At 38.2% G+C, this 17,256-nt stretch overlaps 3 protein-coding genes across 3 annotated transcripts; 1 reads left to right on the forward strand and 2 right to left on the reverse strand.

The window, feature by feature from the left end:
• Positions 1-1,210: 1,210 nt before the first annotated feature.
• morn3 (MORN repeat containing 3) lies at positions 1,211-3,698 on the reverse strand. Its single transcript, XM_039779752.1, has 6 exons — positions 3,352-3,698; positions 2,632-2,801; positions 2,346-2,503; positions 2,091-2,250; positions 1,794-1,978; positions 1,211-1,645 (listed from the first exon to the last, which is right to left on the reverse strand). The coding sequence occupies exons 2-6, from the start codon at positions 2,774-2,776 to the stop codon at positions 1,538-1,540; spliced, it is 756 nt and encodes a 251-aa protein (XP_039635686.1). The 5' UTR covers positions 2,777-2,801; positions 3,352-3,698; the 3' UTR covers positions 1,211-1,537.
• Positions 3,699-3,795: 97 nt separating this feature from the next.
• On the forward strand, positions 3,796-10,936 carry tmem120b (transmembrane protein 120B). The gene is made up of 11 exons (XM_039779754.1): positions 3,796-3,961; positions 5,357-5,475; positions 5,687-5,803; positions 5,896-5,955; positions 6,070-6,165; positions 6,259-6,348; positions 6,489-6,554; positions 6,678-6,834; positions 8,744-8,824; positions 9,108-9,176; positions 9,581-10,936. Exons 1-11 carry the CDS (start codon positions 3,899-3,901, stop codon positions 9,695-9,697), a joined length of 1,035 nt encoding a protein of 344 aa, XP_039635688.1. The 5' UTR covers positions 3,796-3,898; the 3' UTR covers positions 9,698-10,936.
• Positions 10,937-11,195: 259 nt separating this feature from the next.
• Positions 11,196-16,592, reverse strand: rhof (ras homolog family member F). The gene is made up of 5 exons (XM_039779753.1): positions 14,587-16,592; positions 14,234-14,321; positions 13,053-13,162; positions 12,614-12,748; positions 11,196-12,435 (listed from the first exon to the last, which is right to left on the reverse strand). Exons 1-5 carry the CDS (start codon positions 14,722-14,724, stop codon positions 12,271-12,273), a joined length of 636 nt encoding a protein of 211 aa, XP_039635687.1. The 5' UTR covers positions 14,725-16,592; the 3' UTR covers positions 11,196-12,270.
• Positions 16,593-17,256: the final 664 nt, after the last annotated feature.

Here is a 17,256-nt window from a genome sequence, read left to right on the forward strand (position 1 = left end):
AGAAACTGATCAATCTTTAAGTTTATGAGTTAAAAGTCTGTATTGGAGAGATAGAAGTTCCAAAGTGAAAGTTAAAGTAGTGGGATGTTGATGGGATGGTGGTGTTATCTTGTCACGTGTGCTTGTGGTTGCAATTATTCCCTCATAATTAGAGGTTGGGGTGGGTTGGTAATGAGAGGAGATCCTTTCATCTCAGGGTATGAGTATTGTCAGAGTCCAGCGTATAAAAAAATACAGTAATGCTAATATTTGATCAGTCCTTACAAGAGAAAATAAACGGATGTGTCATTTTGATATTGCCATATACTAGTATTAAATGTATCACATAACCTTTGATTATGTGTGTACATTAGTATCAAGTCGGTCTAATGTAGTGAATTCAGTAACTAGGCATATCATTAGGTATTTTCTTAATGTATGTAGTCTAAACTTCAAACTCTCCTCTTCGATAAAGCTTCTAGTTAGGGAGTGAGGAGTTGCAGCGTCCGCCTAGCCCGGCCCACCTGCTTCTCATCATAGTTGTCAGATTCATCTACCATATAATCAATAATATAATCAAGGTAGAGGAAGGCAGGCCAGTACAGCCCGATCCGGTTGCGGAGAGTTCCAGGCTCCTCTCCTTAACCTGTCTCTCTTAATTATGCTTTTATAGTTTTAGACTGCCGGGGGACTTCCTTTGACACACTGAGCTTCTCTCTCCTCTCTCTTTCCATTTGTGTGCATCCATGTCCCAGAAATGCTTGTTACTAACCTAGCTCTGAGGAGCTTATTCCCCGGAGTCCTGATGTTTTTTTTTGCCCAGCATGTTTCCTTGGATTAGGGTGGCACCAAAATCATGGTTGCAGCTGTCGCCGTGGTCCTGCTGCACGCCCTGCTATGCCCTGTTACACCCTGCTACACTCTGCGGTGCCCTGCTACGTCCTGCTATGTCCTGTAACACCCTGCAGTGCCCTATGTCATGAACTACTACAACTACTATTTCTAGTCACTGTTCCATTATCTTTATTGTGACTGTTATTGCCACTGTTCATCACACTCCCAACCGGCACCGTAAGACACCACCTACCAAGAGCCTAGGTCTGTCCGAGGATTCTCCCTAAAAGGGAGTATTTTCTCTTCGCACATGTCACACTAAATGCTTGCTCTTGGGGGATTTACTAGAATTGTTGGGTCCTTGTATGTTATAGAGTGTGGTCTAGACCTATACTCTATCTGTAAAGTGTCTTGAGATAACTCTTGTTATGATTTGATACTATAAATAAAATGTAATTGAACTGAATAGTCTAATGTTGTTTTAGGAACCGTTGAATTGAGCTGATCTATTATATGGTAATTAGAGTTAGCAGCAAGCTTTTTACTATCATGATCTGTGTTAGTAGTAAACTGGATTAACATGTTCAATTATATCACTATTGTTTTCAACTCATTTGAAATATCAATAGATGTTTTTGGTTTGCACCACAGACACGAACAAACTATTTGGGTGCAAATATTTTTGACAAAACCGAACATGCTGAATGCCATGTATTTTCTTTTTTTATTCGTTGTCTGTTGGTGTGTCGTTGAGTGGAAACTTGCTGTTGATCCTCTCAAGGTAGGCTGACTGGGCTTCCCTTAATACCAACTGCATATCCACCAGGTGTAGCTTGAGAAAAAAAGATAGATTCATATTTTAATCCACAATAATGCATTGTAAAAGTGCTTTGTTGTCCATGACTATTTGATTGTGTCACATAAGTAGTGACAGACCACTTATAAACACTGCAAAAGTAGCCAGAGTAAAAATGTTATACCGGTGGAATTGGATACTTTGTCGGTGTCGGTGCTTCAGTCCTCCAAAAGTCAGACAGGGTCCCACATTTTGGTACTCCATCCACCCAAAAGCCTTCATAAAGCTGGCCTTTGTCAGAATAGTAGAACTTTCCATTTCCGTTCTTCATGCCATCTCGCCAGGCGCCTTCATACCAATTTCCATTTGCTTGGACACAAGTTGAAAAGTCAAATTTTAAAATCCACCATCTTGTCCCACTAAACTATTATCTATTTTAGATTTTGTTTTTTGTTATGTGTGTATAGCAAAGTGCTCTTACCAAATCGGATGATGCCCTGTCCGTGATTCTTATCCTTCAGCCACTCTCCCTCGTAGATATCTCCACTCTCATAGTACATCCTTCCCCAGCCACTTCGATGGTCCTCACTCCACTCCCCCTCATAAACGGCTGAGTTATTGTAGAAGTACATCCCATATTCCTAAAGAGATCGAAAACGATGCAAAATATATCACACAGTGTACATACATTTGTTACAGTGTGTGTGACATATATAACAGTATATCAAATACATACATGCTTCTTTCCATTTTTCCATCCACCACAGTACTTTCTTGCATACTCCTTTGTTTCTGGAAGCAGCACACTGTAGGTACCATATCCATCACGTTTTCCAAATTTCCACTCTCCATTATAAATGGAACCAGACTTCTTCCAAACCTGAGTTCCCTTTCCTTGAAAAAAAATAAATAATAAACATTTTAGCTATAGTACTGTAGCCAAAGTACGTTATGCTTCTTAAACAGGCGTTCACAAATTTCTCTGTATAGTTTAGTGGAAGGTCATATAAAAAGTATCTCACCATGCTTTTTGTTGTCCTGCCACTCTCCAGTGTACTCATTTCCATTGACCGAGAAAACTGTGTGCCTTAGTCCACATTTCTGGGACTTAAGAACCAGCAATGTTGACAATGGCTGATTTTTTTTGGATGTTTTAAAATATGGCATGGCCAGGCGTAGCTTGATGAAAACCCTATAACATAAATAACATGTTACACCCATCGATGTATTGGTTACACGCATGAAGCTGTACAGGTTAGACTATTAACAATGGAGGAAAGGAGAACAACTCTACATTGTCCTTCTTTCAATGCAGGAGGTCACATTTATAGACACTGTCAGGTAAAAGAGCGCATGCGTGCACATATATACAGTTATAAGTTTTACTAAATACAAAATAGTTTAGCCACATCACATATCATTAGAGCATGTCTAACGCATGTCACTTGTTTATTTATTCATGTATTTATTTTATAAAAGAAAGAGATAGAAAAAGAAACAAGAAAATAGGGTGCTAACTAAATGCACATTACTTAGATTTAGGATATTCAAGTTAGGTTTGTTTAAATTAGTACGTAAACCACCAGGTCATTTAGCGATTAGATGAGTTAATTAGCTAATTATGTTAGTTAAGTTTAACTAACGTTACCTACGTTATACAGTTAATTTAGCTAGCTAGCTAAGTTAACACCGGCCAAATTAGAATGTCAAACACTCATTCAAAGAAAAGAAACGTTACTTACCTTAGGGATGTGTCCAAGCGGATGACTTACTTAAACTCAATCCGCTTGTAAATTCAGGCTATGTAGCAAACTAGCTAACGTTACCGAATAAATTAAGAAAACATGTTAGACAGCTGATCGAGCTAGCAGTAAACTTTACTAGTCGGTGTCTGTAACCGACACAGTCGAGCATTCGCTGTATCCTAGCAACAGCACTGTGTACTGTAGTTGGTGTAGTGTTAATTAAATTGAAAGTAAATTTAAAGTTATAGTAAAATGTGTCGAGGAGGCCCAACTAATGTCTACATCGTTTTTATTCTTTTGATATTATTATTTTTAAATGTTATTATAGTGTCTTCAGGTTCCAACAGTGTCGTTTGTCGATGTGCGCATGCTCCCTGCAGCCCAGTTAAAGTGTACAGCCAGAGTGTGTGTGTGTGTGTGTGAGAGAGAGAGAGAGAGAGAGAGAGAGAGAGAGAGAGAGAGAGAGAGAGAGAAGATACTCTAGTCTCTATACTCGGGTGAAAGCTTGTGAAGTCGTCCTTGCTACATCAGCAACCCTACCATAATGTCCAAACCAAAGTTTCAGACGGAGTGGGAGGAAATTGACGAGGAATATCAACAATTACAGGTGACAGACAACATTAAAACGAGTAACGTACATTATGTATGGTACGTTGCTGGCTGTAGCGTGTCGTGGATGGCACTGACAGCCGATAACGTTACTCTCGTGGCTACGTTAGTTGGATGGCTCTTTCCTATTCGTCATTCATTCTCAGCTCAGCCGTGGCTGCGGCTTTGAGCCAATAACTGTGCTGTTGGTAACGATATCTAAGGGATGGAATATGTTTTACTGGATGATCAATAGCTTTGACTTAGCTAACGTTAGCAGCCGGCTTGCTGCTAGTGTGAAAGGCGGCTAATGAGCAGCTATGACGTTAGTAACTTAGCTAGCTAGCTAACCACAATAGTATTGTACGATTTATTAATGTTAAATGATTGCAACCAAAGTTACTCAGACGTCGTAAAGGCAACTAAACGCTGTTGCTTTGCTTGAGTAAATCATGTGGTCATTGAATGCATCATCATTCATCATTACCACGCTAGCTCACGTTCGCTGGCTAACGTGAAACATTCTAAGAAGTCAATAATAGGAAAGAATACAATACAGCTCACTTTGAGGTATTATATAGCATAATGTGGTCTGTGGTTAGCTAAGTGGCACGAACACCCCTCTCCTCATGTCGGTAACGTCATCAGACGTGGACCTATGATGCCATCAAAATGTAAAATCTGGAGCGGATCCGTAGGGAAACATGATGAAGGTGACTGTCAGATTGATCGGGGGTTTTCTTACATGTTCTGGCGAATAACAAATAATTTTCACCTGCACATAAACTGTCTCCCATCCATAGTCAGTTGCTTCCTTTCAGATTGTATATTTGTACATCTGTGCACCGAGTCCTAGGGTCTGTGGGTTTAAAGAGGCTTGGTGATTAACACTGTTGATTGGCCTGTGGTAACCCTTTAGAATACATCCCTTTATTTGGCTATGTGTGTATGTTAACAGCATTGGTATCTGAAAACTAGCATGTGATACATAGAATCATCAAGTTGAGTGTGATTAGCTGTCAAGTTTGCTTTTCCTCTCTGAAAGGTCAGGATCCCTTGCTCTTATTACATTTCTCAGTGTCCAGTTTTGTAGCAAGTATTATGATACAGTACATTTGAACAGCACTCCCCAAAACACATTTTCAAGCAAGCCTACAATGACAAAACACCTTTGTTTGGCCACTTCTCTCGTTTCTATGATGAAATGAAACTTTGATTGTGGAAGTCTTTTAACAAAGATTAAACTTCTATGGTCTTGGGTTCTTGAAAGTTCCACATTACGTGATCCCATAGATACTACATTTGTAAAAAATGTCCTGTCGTGGATGTGCAGGGAGGGGGGTGTTCATCAGAATATACATTTTTGTCCTTACACATTTTCTCCACTCACTTTGTGTGTTTGTCTGATAACTAGGAAACTCACAAAATATACAGACAGAAACTTGAGGAGCTCACCAATCTTCAGACAACGTGCAGCAGCGCCATCAGTAAACAGAGAAAATGCCTGAAAGACCTAAGGCGCAGCTTGACCAAGTAAGTATTCTCTGATCAGGATGGCAAACTAGCTTATACTACAGTCGGTACTCTTGTTTATCATTTTGTTTGTGGCTCATCAGCCTATTTAAAGACAAGTTTTTTGGGGGGAAATTGATTCCCTGGTTTTGTGTAAGTCTTAAAAAAGTGGTCTTTCCATTTATTGTGCTTTTGTTTGTGGACATTACCTCATTTTGTCTTCTCTCCACAGGTGTTCACAAACATGTGACAAGAAAGAATTGGAACTAATAAAAGACATCAAAACACAAATTAAAGATAAAGAAAATGTGTTCTTTGATATGGAAGCATATTTGCCAAAGAAAAACGGGTCAGTACTTTTTCATGTCGACAATTTACTCATTACAAACAATGAGTTTGAATTATTTTCATTGTTTATGAGGTTTCTTGTGTGTTTTTCAGGTTGTACCTAAATTTGGTCCTGGGCAATGTGAACGTAACGCTTCTTAGCAACCAGGCCAAGTAGGTGAAGTTGTCAGCCTTAAGGACAATGTGAAAAGTATGGTTTGGTATCTGGAGTTGTGTATGTTTAATCTTTTTTTATTTTATTTTTTTTACCTCCATTTATTCCTATAGATTTGCCTACAAAGATGAATATGAGAAGTTCAAGCTTTACATGACCATAATCCTGATGTTTGGAGCAATAACCTGCCTATTCTTTCTCAACTGTCGGTGAGATCACTTTTTCCCCTTCAATCATTATTGTCATTGACTTATTAAATTTCATAGAGTCGCTCATTATTTTATTTTCTCTATTTTGTTTAGAGTCACTGATGAAATCTTCAACTTTCTGCTGGTGTGGTACTACTGCACATTGACCATAAGGGAAAGCATCCTCATGAGCAATGGCTCCAGGTGTGTTGTGATGTTACTGCTATTTGTTGAAACTGTAAACTAAAACCACAAGAGCAATTGTTCTATGATAGGAGTATTATTTTGAATTTCTGGGGTATACCATTGTAAATCTCTTCCTATTTTCTTCTAATACTTTTTAGGATCAAAGGTTGGTGGGTGTCTCACCATTATGTATCCACCTTCCTGTCAGGAGTGATGCTGACCTGGTGAGTTTTTGTCTTTGGTTTCTTTAGTGTTACATTGTTTCAGCCATCATAATTTAAACTTTTGTACATACACGTAAGGGCTACAGTTGCTTGGTTTAGTTTTAACCTTGTGTCTTTTTACAGGCCAGAGGGGCCCATGTATCAGATGTTCAGAAGCCAGTTCCTCGCTTTCTCCATCTACCAGAGTAAGACTTTAATCTGTTCACTGGACTTGGAACAAAATGTGTTTGTTACATTGCTGTGTATGTACAGTATGGTGTTTTTAAGATGTCATAATGTTGTTTGGGTCATAACCAGAAACATTTTTGTTGATTTCAGATTAGGGTTTGAGGTAATTTCATCAAATCTGCATCCAGTTTTGAATCTGCTCATTGAATCTATTTGGGTTGTCTGTTTGATGGGACCATTTCTCTGTATTTTCTCGCCATTGTGCTAGGCCTACCCAAACATGAGTTGGTTCATCCTCATAAAGCAGCAGTAACTTCTTCCTTTGGTCGTTTGGTAGTGTATGGCAGTTAAAACAGGGAACATGTAATCCCTCCTTTTGTTGGGAGTACCTTGTAGCAAACATTGCATATCACGTTTTTTCGTTGACTTTGGTCTTGTGTAGCCACACTTTGGGACATTTAAAGGCACGCTGCCATGTGCTGCCAGACAGTATGACATCATCAGTTGTAGACACCAGCTGTGGGAGATAAAGGAGAATTGTTGATACAGATGCAGGTTTGTTTTCTGATACATACTATATTTGCTATTTAGTGTGTTTAGAGTGTTTTTTTTCCGATTAAACTGACTATTATTTTCTTGATTAATTAATAAATAGTTTGTCTATAAAATGTCAGAAAATAGTGAAACATGTCTGTTATAACTTCTAAGTCCTCAAAGTGTCTGACTAACCGTCCAAAAGCCAAAGATATTCAGTTTACAGTGACTGAAACAATTATTCGATTATCAAAATAGTTGCTGAAGAACTTTCTGTCGACCATCTACTAAGTGTCTGACTGATCGTTTAAGTTCTACCTGAATGATTTGTATGTTGCTCTTTGCTAATATAAAAAAGAGGCGATAAGAGAATTAACTCTTAGTTTTAGGTTTTTCATCTGTATTGTTATGCCAAAATCAAAACGGATGACAGAACCCAAATCTAAATAAAATATCTAATAACATATACTGTTCATGCTAGAATTCAAAACTCTACTTTAGACTGTGCTCTTGCTTCAGAGGCTGTCAATCCGTCACCCTACGGTATGATAGTAAACCAAGGCGAGAGCAGGTCAAGGATCACCTGCAGCACCACGTGTGTTACACAACCGTGAAATGTTGAAACCAACATGTAGTTGCTGGACATCTCAGTGTGATTAAATACAGTTCAAACATGTTTAGAGGAAGCAGAAACACAACCTTCCTCATACTAATGGCTGACACCGAATTGATTTTAATTTCAGTAGACCTAATTAGACATAAGAATCTTGATGTATGAAGATCTTATTAAGGACATGAATCATGGCTCAGGATAACCTTTTAGCATGAGTCGTACTATACTGTCGATCGGAGAGGTTGGGTGGAGATACTTCACCGCGAGCCTGCTGGTAATGGTTGCCTTTATAATACAACAGTTCTGTGAACATTTCTTCTCAGAATACAGAAGTGAAGTCTTTTCACACATACTGGTGGTTACAGGCATTGCGTAGTATATCACATGTAGACTCATGATGTGATAACTAATGTTGGGGCTCTCTGGTTGGGGTTTTGGGTCATGAGTCATGTTTAAACAGACAGATGTTCATTTTACAAAAAAAACTTCAATTGACAAATGCAGCTTAAACTAAGATGATATGTTAAAACTGAGATATGGATCAGATCATGGTAAGGTAATTGTTCATCAATGGTTTTTTAAAAATTGGTTTGTTGGGTTTGGGGGAAAAAAAAAAGGGGGGGGGAAAAGGGGGGGGGGGGGGGAAAAAAAAAAAGGGGGAGAGGGGGGGGGGGGGGGTTTTTGGGGGGGGTTTTTGTGTTGGGGGGGCGGGAAAAACCCGGGGGCAGACAGTTGTTAACATCAATGGCTGCCAAGCAGATGTCGGTGTAATTTGAGTACTTCCGTCAGTTTGCTTGTCAAACCATATCTGACTGACTGCAGCGACCATTTGTGTAGTATTCTGTGTCATGTTGTCCCAAGGTCACTGTTACAGTTTTGTGTCTCCACAGAGGGATTTCAGTCCTGGATGTGGAGAGGCCTCACTTTTCTTTTACCATTCCTCTTTTTTGGCCATGTGAGTCAAAACCTTTCTTTGTCTCTTTTTCTACTTTTGTTTAATATCAAACTACAGCTTTATCAACTTATTCCAAATATTTTAAAACCAGGAGGACATTTTACACCAGCATTCATTGTTTGATCTGCATTAAGTGCATAAACAGAGATTTATTATTTTTAAGAGCATTTTTTTGAGAGACTGCATCAACTGAGGAGAAGGATGTGGATCAAAGCGTAATTTGCTTGTGCATCGAGCGCGTGCGGCAACATCATGGAAGATAATGCCTCCTCTTCCTTTGCAGTTTTGGCAGCTCTACAACTCGGTGACCCTGTTTCGTTTGGGAGGACGTGAGGACTGTAAGGAGTGGCAGGTAAGGATCATACTGGCCAATCCATTGCTTAAATGGTTAAAAGGAAAAAGGTTTGACAGGTTTCTTTTTTACATTAATTTGTGTTTCTGTATCCAAGCAGTGTACACACAAGCACATTTGAGGCCATATTCAGGCCAGGGTTGGTAATGAGTTTGGCAAGTCCAAAGATGGGCAGGGAACGCTTGTCTGCATCCGACTTGTGTAGCACACATGCTTAACTCGATTTCTTGGTTGAAATGGCCTGAGTCTGGTGTAGTGTTTGAAAGAATGCTATCCCTACCTATGTAACATGTCCCAAGCCCTTAAACATTTCAAATTCCAGATGTAGCTAGTTTAAAAAAAAATAGCATTACATGACTCGTCTTCCAATAAAATCCTTTTTTTTTTTCTTCTTGTTCTTCCAGGTATTTATGCTGGCACTGACATTTCTCGTCCTATTCCTGGGAAATTTTCTCACTACCGTAAAAGTCGTCCATCAAAAGGTTCAGAAAAAACAGGAAAAGGTGCAAAAAAATGACTGAGACAAAAACTCCTCGGATTCTAACAAACGGCCAGTAATTTTAAAGCAACACGCACAATCGCTTGATAGACTGACCCACGCTACGATCAGGCCGGGAGAAGACCACTGGTTCTCTCAGGCTTTGATGGCAGCAGTGTCCAGCCAAAGTATCTGGCCAACAGGCTTCTGCTTTCAAATGACTTGTCGTCGATGTTGCTGCACAGTCGGTCTCAGCGCAGTGTTGTTCACCTGATAGACGGAACAGTTTGTCGCTATATTCTGTACATAAAAAGTGCGAGGGAAGAATGTGTTTTTATTTGGGTGTTTGTGTCAGCGCATGAATCTGTCAGAGAGCCTTTTGTTCAAATCATATGCAACTTAAAAGAGTGCAGGTAGCATCGATCAACCGAACAGAATATAGTTTGCCTTTAAAGACCTAACGTCTGTCATGTTCTTGATACTTCTGTGAAGTAGCGCTGGGCCAAATGTCTCTGGCTTGAACAAAATTGGACATGTTCAGCTTGGCACTGCGCTTCATTTCTTGAATTATCTAACTTTTTATGTGTAGTTCTTAACTCCTCCTGTTCTGCTATTTCACTGCTAACCAGTATTTTTTTTTTTTTACTAAGACTTGTAGGTCGACAACTTTAAAAAAACATAAACCTGATACTTGACTGTCCTTCAATTTCAGAATTGTTTTCTTCCTTTCGGTGTCTTTTTCGGAGTCAGTTGTGGCTCTGTTTTTTGCTGTTTTCCTAGTTCCTCAAAAAAAAGTAAGGACTACAAGGGAAGGCTACACTGTTTCTCCCTTCAGGCAGTGGTCACAAAAGCCATAACTTATTTTTTTTTTATGATCTAATGCTTAAACTTGGTTTGGTCACATGAACACAGACATAACAATTTGTACTGTCCTCAAAGGATTAAAGGGGGTTTTCATGGGAACTCGGCCCTAACGTTTACACTTTTATGTTCTCGTTAACATAATGCTCACAAGTTGTAATGTTTATCATGTTTCACTTATGATCTAACTCTTCCTTCAAGCCTATTAAACATTTTATCACAAAGCCATGCACAGAGGTGTATCATTACTGTGCTGAAACAACATGCTGGTAGTTCCCCCTTGTTATGTGATGTTGCAGAAATGTATTCTGACCAAATGCTGCTATTAGCACTGGTACTGTAAGACTAAGGTCCAGAATGATGATTAAAAATGTGCTGGATTATTGTTTTGTTTTTATTCCAATAAACGTACTAAATAAAATATTTGTATGAATTAACTTACGGCCAAACCTAGAGCTTTTGCTCTAGTTCACTGTAGTGTCGTGTGGTTCCTGTTTCATGCTTGTTAAGTAGGGTCTTTTTGTTTGTTTTTTTCAGAAATGTCTGGTCTCTAATGCCTGGTTCTCCCTCCAGCCTGTAACAGCAAAAAAATAAGTATTTTTATTTAGAAAAATTTAAAGATGGTAGTGTTTTTTTTTGTCATTTCCCAGAAAGCAATCATGCTGAAGAGAATCCCAATATTTATGTATCACTTTTATTGAGGGAACATTAAAGCATGTTGAGTTACTGACCAAAATGTTACATTTGATGCGAGAGAGCTGCCAGAATGCACAAAAAAAACTTGATTTCTTCATTTTTACGATGTAGCTAATGTGAAACAATGTTTTCATCATTCATTTCAAGACTAACTGGTGCCTGAGATCAGTAACAAGACAGTTAACAATTTCTCAATCTGTGTACATTGTTGTAAAAAATATATATTAAACACCTAATTAAATTGTTTTGCTATTTCTGTGTTTCTTGTGCAATGGGATAAAAAGTAATTTAATTTATTTCAGTGTTCCTTCCTTACTGTGTGGGAATTGTGGAAATCCCATAACTGTGCAGCCATACCACACATTCAGTATTTCCAACACTAGTGGGCGCTGCTGGTAAAGGTAAGATTCCTGCTTTAAATTGACACCGCTCCAAAACAAATTCTAGTTCACTGTTTTTTTTACTGGACATGAGCTAATACTCTTGGGTGGTGATCACTTTTTTTTTTCTTTCAAGGCTGTTAAAGCTACTGTGCCGTGATACATTGAATTACACCAGCTATTCTGTCTGGGAATTGTTATCTACCAGCAGCTTTTAAACAAGATTCAGACATTTGAAATCGATTGGCATTACAAAACCTGTGGAAAAATCTGACAACACAAGAACTAAGTGTTCAAATTCCTCCAACAGATGGCTATACATTTCAATAAAACAGGTTTGGAAACAGTACAAAGCTTCTGTCAGAAAAATATATAAAAATACAAAAAACATGTCTCATAGAAAAGTAAAAATACATTCACAGAAGGCTTTTCAAGTAGCATACCGCTCTGTCGCTTCTTCCAAAATTGTCTTTCCTGTTACGTCGTTTTCTTCAGTAAAGGGCTGATGAGTCAGTGAGGCCCAGACTTATGTCTGAACCAGTGGTCATACAGCTGCTTCCACATCTGTCTAGGACACCAAGCATCTTAAGTCTCCAAATGTCCAACCACTTTTAATGTGAATGAGTGGTTTTCAAAAAAATCTAGCCCGTGGAGTCCTCAAGAATCTGTTGTTTTGACTTCACAAAACAACACATTTCTTCTTCCTCTTGTAATTCCTTTTCTTTCGATTGAAGGCCAAAGTTCTTACGGTGGTCTCCCTGAAAATGTCTTCCACGTTCTCCTGATACTTCGCCGAACACTCGAGGTAGAGCTCTGCATTCATCTGCTGCCGTGTCTCTTCACCCTACATCCCAGACCAACCCAACATTGACACAAAGAATTAGACTGTATAAGGTGATAAATCGACTTTGGAAGAGATCTGTTGTTGTATTGATTTACTGTATCAAATTGAAGTGTACTTCCTGTTACCTCATGCATAAGTTTTTATAGATCCCTAAATGTCTGCACACTTCTTGCTTTACCTGTGTGTATGTGATGGGAGCCTGATTCATGGCCTTGAGCTTCCTTGCACACTCTTTATCCTTCCTGAGGTCAGTCTTGCAGCCAATCAGGATGACCGGAGTGTCCCGACAGAAGTGCTTCACCTCTGGGTGCCACTGGGTAAACAGAGTACGAATTTAAGGATCTGAGGCATTGTATGTCTGTTCTTTTTAACATCAGACTTTGTTCTTCAGGATCACAGCTTTCGAAAGCATTCAGAAAAGAGACAGTCCCAGCACACCTGCATGCACAAGGGGGTCAATGTCCACATGCAGGCTCAGTCGCATGAGTTAATCATAGCTAAAAGAATGCAGCCAACTCCAACATAACAGACTCCAACAATCATTTACAAACTGAATTTGAACAGCAAACCTGAAACTGTAACTTGGCATGTTGTGAATGTACCACAGAGAGTATTACCTTTATCATGACATTCTCGTAGCTGGTGGGGTTGGTGACATCAAAGCAGACTAAAATCAGATCGGCGTCTTGGTATGAAAGCGGACGCAGTCTGTCATAGTCATCCTGTCCTGAAAGAAGGAAGGCACACAATACATGTTAGCTGGTAAATGTAAACCTGTGCACACAATTGTACATAACAATTCTTACTGACTAAACAAAAAGTTTGGTCTGCTTCGGATGCAACAGCCTGAACATAAAGATATGAAGTATGTTACAAAGTTTGGGTGGTTCTATAAAACCACATCCTGGCCTCAGCTTCCTGTTACGCTGATGTAAGGGCACCCTGCTGCAATAATGCAAACGATAAGCTGTCATTGGTTTCCTGGAAATAAAATGACTTTAAAAACAATTCCGTTAACAATATGTTCTTCATGTTTCATGCCCCACAAAAGCACAGCAGTTTGGAGTCAAGCTGGGTATTGTTTAAATCGATACTGGTGCCAAATCAATACCTTAATTTAAGTACCACTAGAACACAATGCTACAGTTTACAGTACATGGCATTTTTTTGATACCAAGCCCTTGGGTTAAACAGATGTTGGTATATTGTAAACTAATAGCAATACTATTTAGTACAATATTTATTAGTCTGACTCTATTATTGGTCAAGGGCTTAAATAAAAATACAATAACTCAGCTATTTTAAAATCTGTTTAAATATAATTACACATTCAGCACATTAAATCAGGAAGAATCAGGGGTTTTATTTGATTAGTTTTTTCTCACTTATATGTGAGGTTAAAAAAAAATCTTGCCCTAAATTTGACTCTAAAGTTGGTTCCCTAACAGCTTCTAAGTAGTTGATATGCAAACAGTTGATTAGTTCCTGAAAGATGATGTCGATGCTGCTCTATGACGAACACATCAACCTTTACCACTTCCTCTGTGTCAGTTTCAGAACATCAATACAAGGACTAAACACCCAGTAGAAAGATGTCTGAACTTAAAAATCTTAAAATATATAAAACTATAAAATAATTTCCCCTTCTGGTGACCTGTGACCTGTGTGTGAGTGCTGTTCAACTGCACAATGTTTCTATTGTATTCCATCCAGTGGTCTCTCCACATCATGTGAAACGTACTAAAAAAAGGAATCAAGGGTGTTCAACATGGAGGTGATTTTTGATCAAGAATCTTACCAGCTGTGTCATACAGGTTGAGCTTTATCTCTTTTCCTCCAAGAGAGATAGTGGTGACATATTTTTCGAACACTGATGGCGCATATTTCTGTTTTTGGCACACAAGAGAAAAATGTCCATTTTATGATACAGCTACTGTATATTTATTACTTATAACATCTTATTAGTGATCCCTATAATGAGTGGAGCTCAGGTTTTTATCTTACTAAATTTTGATTGAGAAAAAGGATTTAGATCAGTTTAAACATTATTAGAGTCTCAAATATGGTAAGAAAAAAAAATATCTTTACGAACAAATGGATATACAATATCAAGAGATGAGGTACATTACATGGCATGGAAGCTCTTCTTACCTCTGGAAAGTCACCTTTAGCATAAACCATCAGAAGAGATGTTTTCCCGCAGCCTCCATCTCCCACTATCACAATTTTAAGTTCCTCTCCCTTTTTTGTGGTACCATTAGCAGTCCCAGCAGCACCGTTTTGTGTCATTTCGCCTTCAAATAATCAAACAGGTGCCAGGCAGGACGGAGCTGAAGATATTCCCTCCAGATTTAAGTTAAATACATGGCAAAGCCTGATTAATCTATATTTGGAAAGGCTGAGATGATGTACCGGCAGTGTCAAGAGAGAGGAACAGACAAGCCTCATGTTTTACCGGGTAGCTCGCTCTGTTCACCACTTCCTGTTCCTGTTACACTGAAGCTGTTTCCAATTGACCCCCTACACTCCTCTCCTGTCCTATTATCAGTCTGCTCACTGAAAGCATCACTGGGTAAGAATAGTGAGTTACACATGAGGAGCAGTTGAGTCTGGCTGCTGCTACTCCCTCTATTGCATGTTTCAATTTCTGGGTGGGCACTCAATCTGAAGCACAGCCTCCATCGACAGAAGTGTGTGTGAGAAATAAAACTGAACATATTTACTTGCTGATGTAAAAAGTCAGCAGGTTTTCGTTAACACTAACAGTCATCATTACAGTAAGATCTTGAATATATATATAATAAGTCATGAATGTGTGGCCTTGATAGCTCCATCAGAGCTTTTTACTTTTGGGAACTTGCTTTCTCAGAAACGTATACCAGTGAAAGGCCAGCCCCACTTATTTTTTAGATGACAAAAATAATAACATACCAAGTAATAAACCAGCTGCCTCACTTCTCTCAGATTCCTCAATTATATATAGTCTGTATGCATTTTATTTTGAGTTGCCCACCCTTTTAATTGCCAGGAGTGGCTGTTTGAATCAATATGGAATATTCCTTTAATGGTAATTCATTAAATGCCCATCTAATATACATGGGATTTCATGATTGACCAAAAATACCCACTTGTCTTTATGAGAAACCAAAATATGAGGTGTAAATATGAGGTACAAAAACTTTGAGCAACCAATCTGCTGAATCTAATCAACCAATTTGCTGAATCTAATCATGCAATTGGTAAAAAGCAGATTATTTGACCATGTTTATTCCTGTATTTTCCTTTTAATGTGAGCCATATTTCTCTGTACAGTCTGTATGGCTGAAAACAGCAGTGACATCACAAATTGGGGCGTCAGGATCAACTATTCTTTCTCATTCCATAAAATGAAATTCTGATTTATAGTATGTTACCTTTCTGTAGAAAACGTGTGTGTGTGTGTGTGTGTGTGTGTGTGTGTGTGTGTGTGTGTGTGTGTGTGTGTGTGTGTGTGTGTGTGTGTGTGTGAATTATGGTTGAGCCACGAGTGGTAATGACCAAAAGAAACTACTGGATATCAAACAAAATTGATGATTGAGAATGTCAATGGACCAGTATATGCAATAAAATAATATTTAACATTAGGTTTGGAAATATGTTTCAGCCAAGTCGATAATAATTACAGAAATCAGTTAAAGTGGGTGTCAGAAGAGAGATCATAGAGAATGAGCCTATATAATCAGGATACACAAAAATGTTGTATTTGAGATTATTATTGCTTTAGTAATTGTAATGTATTTTATTTAAACAGGGACAATGCAGAAGTTAACATTAACCTTGTATAAGAACAAGGAGAGATGCATTGTACCTGGTTGTAGCACAAGTGCTATTTTTGAGTGAAAATGTGTGCAAGCTGTCCCTTTAAGAGGATGAGCTGACACTGTCTTTACTTTGACTATTTTAAGAAAACATGTCATCTTAAGTATTTTTGCCAGAATACACACATTTACTACAATAACTAAAAGGGAGTTTAACCTATAAAAAGAAATTGGTGTAAAAAATGTTACCCTAAGGCATGAATTATGTCTATTGTGTATTTTAGTGTGTCTTTCTCATGACAGACTCAAATACCGTTTTAAAGGGAAAAAAAGGAAACATTTATTTAAACTTCAAAATTGCAACAACTTGATTCAGTTTTCACAACAATAAAACATAAAAATGAGAGTATATTCTATTTATTTAAAAATCTCAGAAACACAGACAGGGGATAATATGAATTGCCATGTATAGAGATCACAAACCATAATGTGTAATATTACACTAATAATGCATGCACATATTTAAGAGCTAGAAAAAAGAAAAGCCTCGAAAGAAGAAAAGCCAACGTTTATATAAATAAAATATAGTACTACTAATTAAAAATCCTTGAATAAACAAGTGTACCCATAGATTAAAAAACACAAAGCACAAAAGGATACCTTATTTGATTCAGTAAACAATCCGTCAGAATAAAAAGGCTGAGCATACAAACAAAGACAGGGCAGTTTGCCTGGCTGCCTGATTATTCTGACTGCACAGAAATAGCCATAAAACCGTTCTCATGTGCTCCATATGCTTCTACATTACGGCATGATGTAGTACAAGCTATGCAAAATGCCTGTATAAAAAAAATAAAGAGTGCTTGTTTGACTTACAAGGTGAACTGGCAGCCTAACATGTGAATAACGTAGCATATAAAGGATATTAAATTGTCCTGTAGGTGTACAAAATATCCATACGTGTAAAGCCCCTTTGCATCAATTAATAACCAGAAACAAATGTCAAAAATAGTTTTTTCGCCGT

Source organism: Perca fluviatilis, chromosome 17 (genome assembly GCF_010015445.1).
Source record: "Perca fluviatilis chromosome 17, GENO_Pfluv_1.0, whole genome shotgun sequence".
In the NCBI taxonomy this organism is placed as follows: domain Eukaryota; kingdom Metazoa; phylum Chordata; class Actinopteri; order Perciformes; family Percidae; genus Perca; species Perca fluviatilis.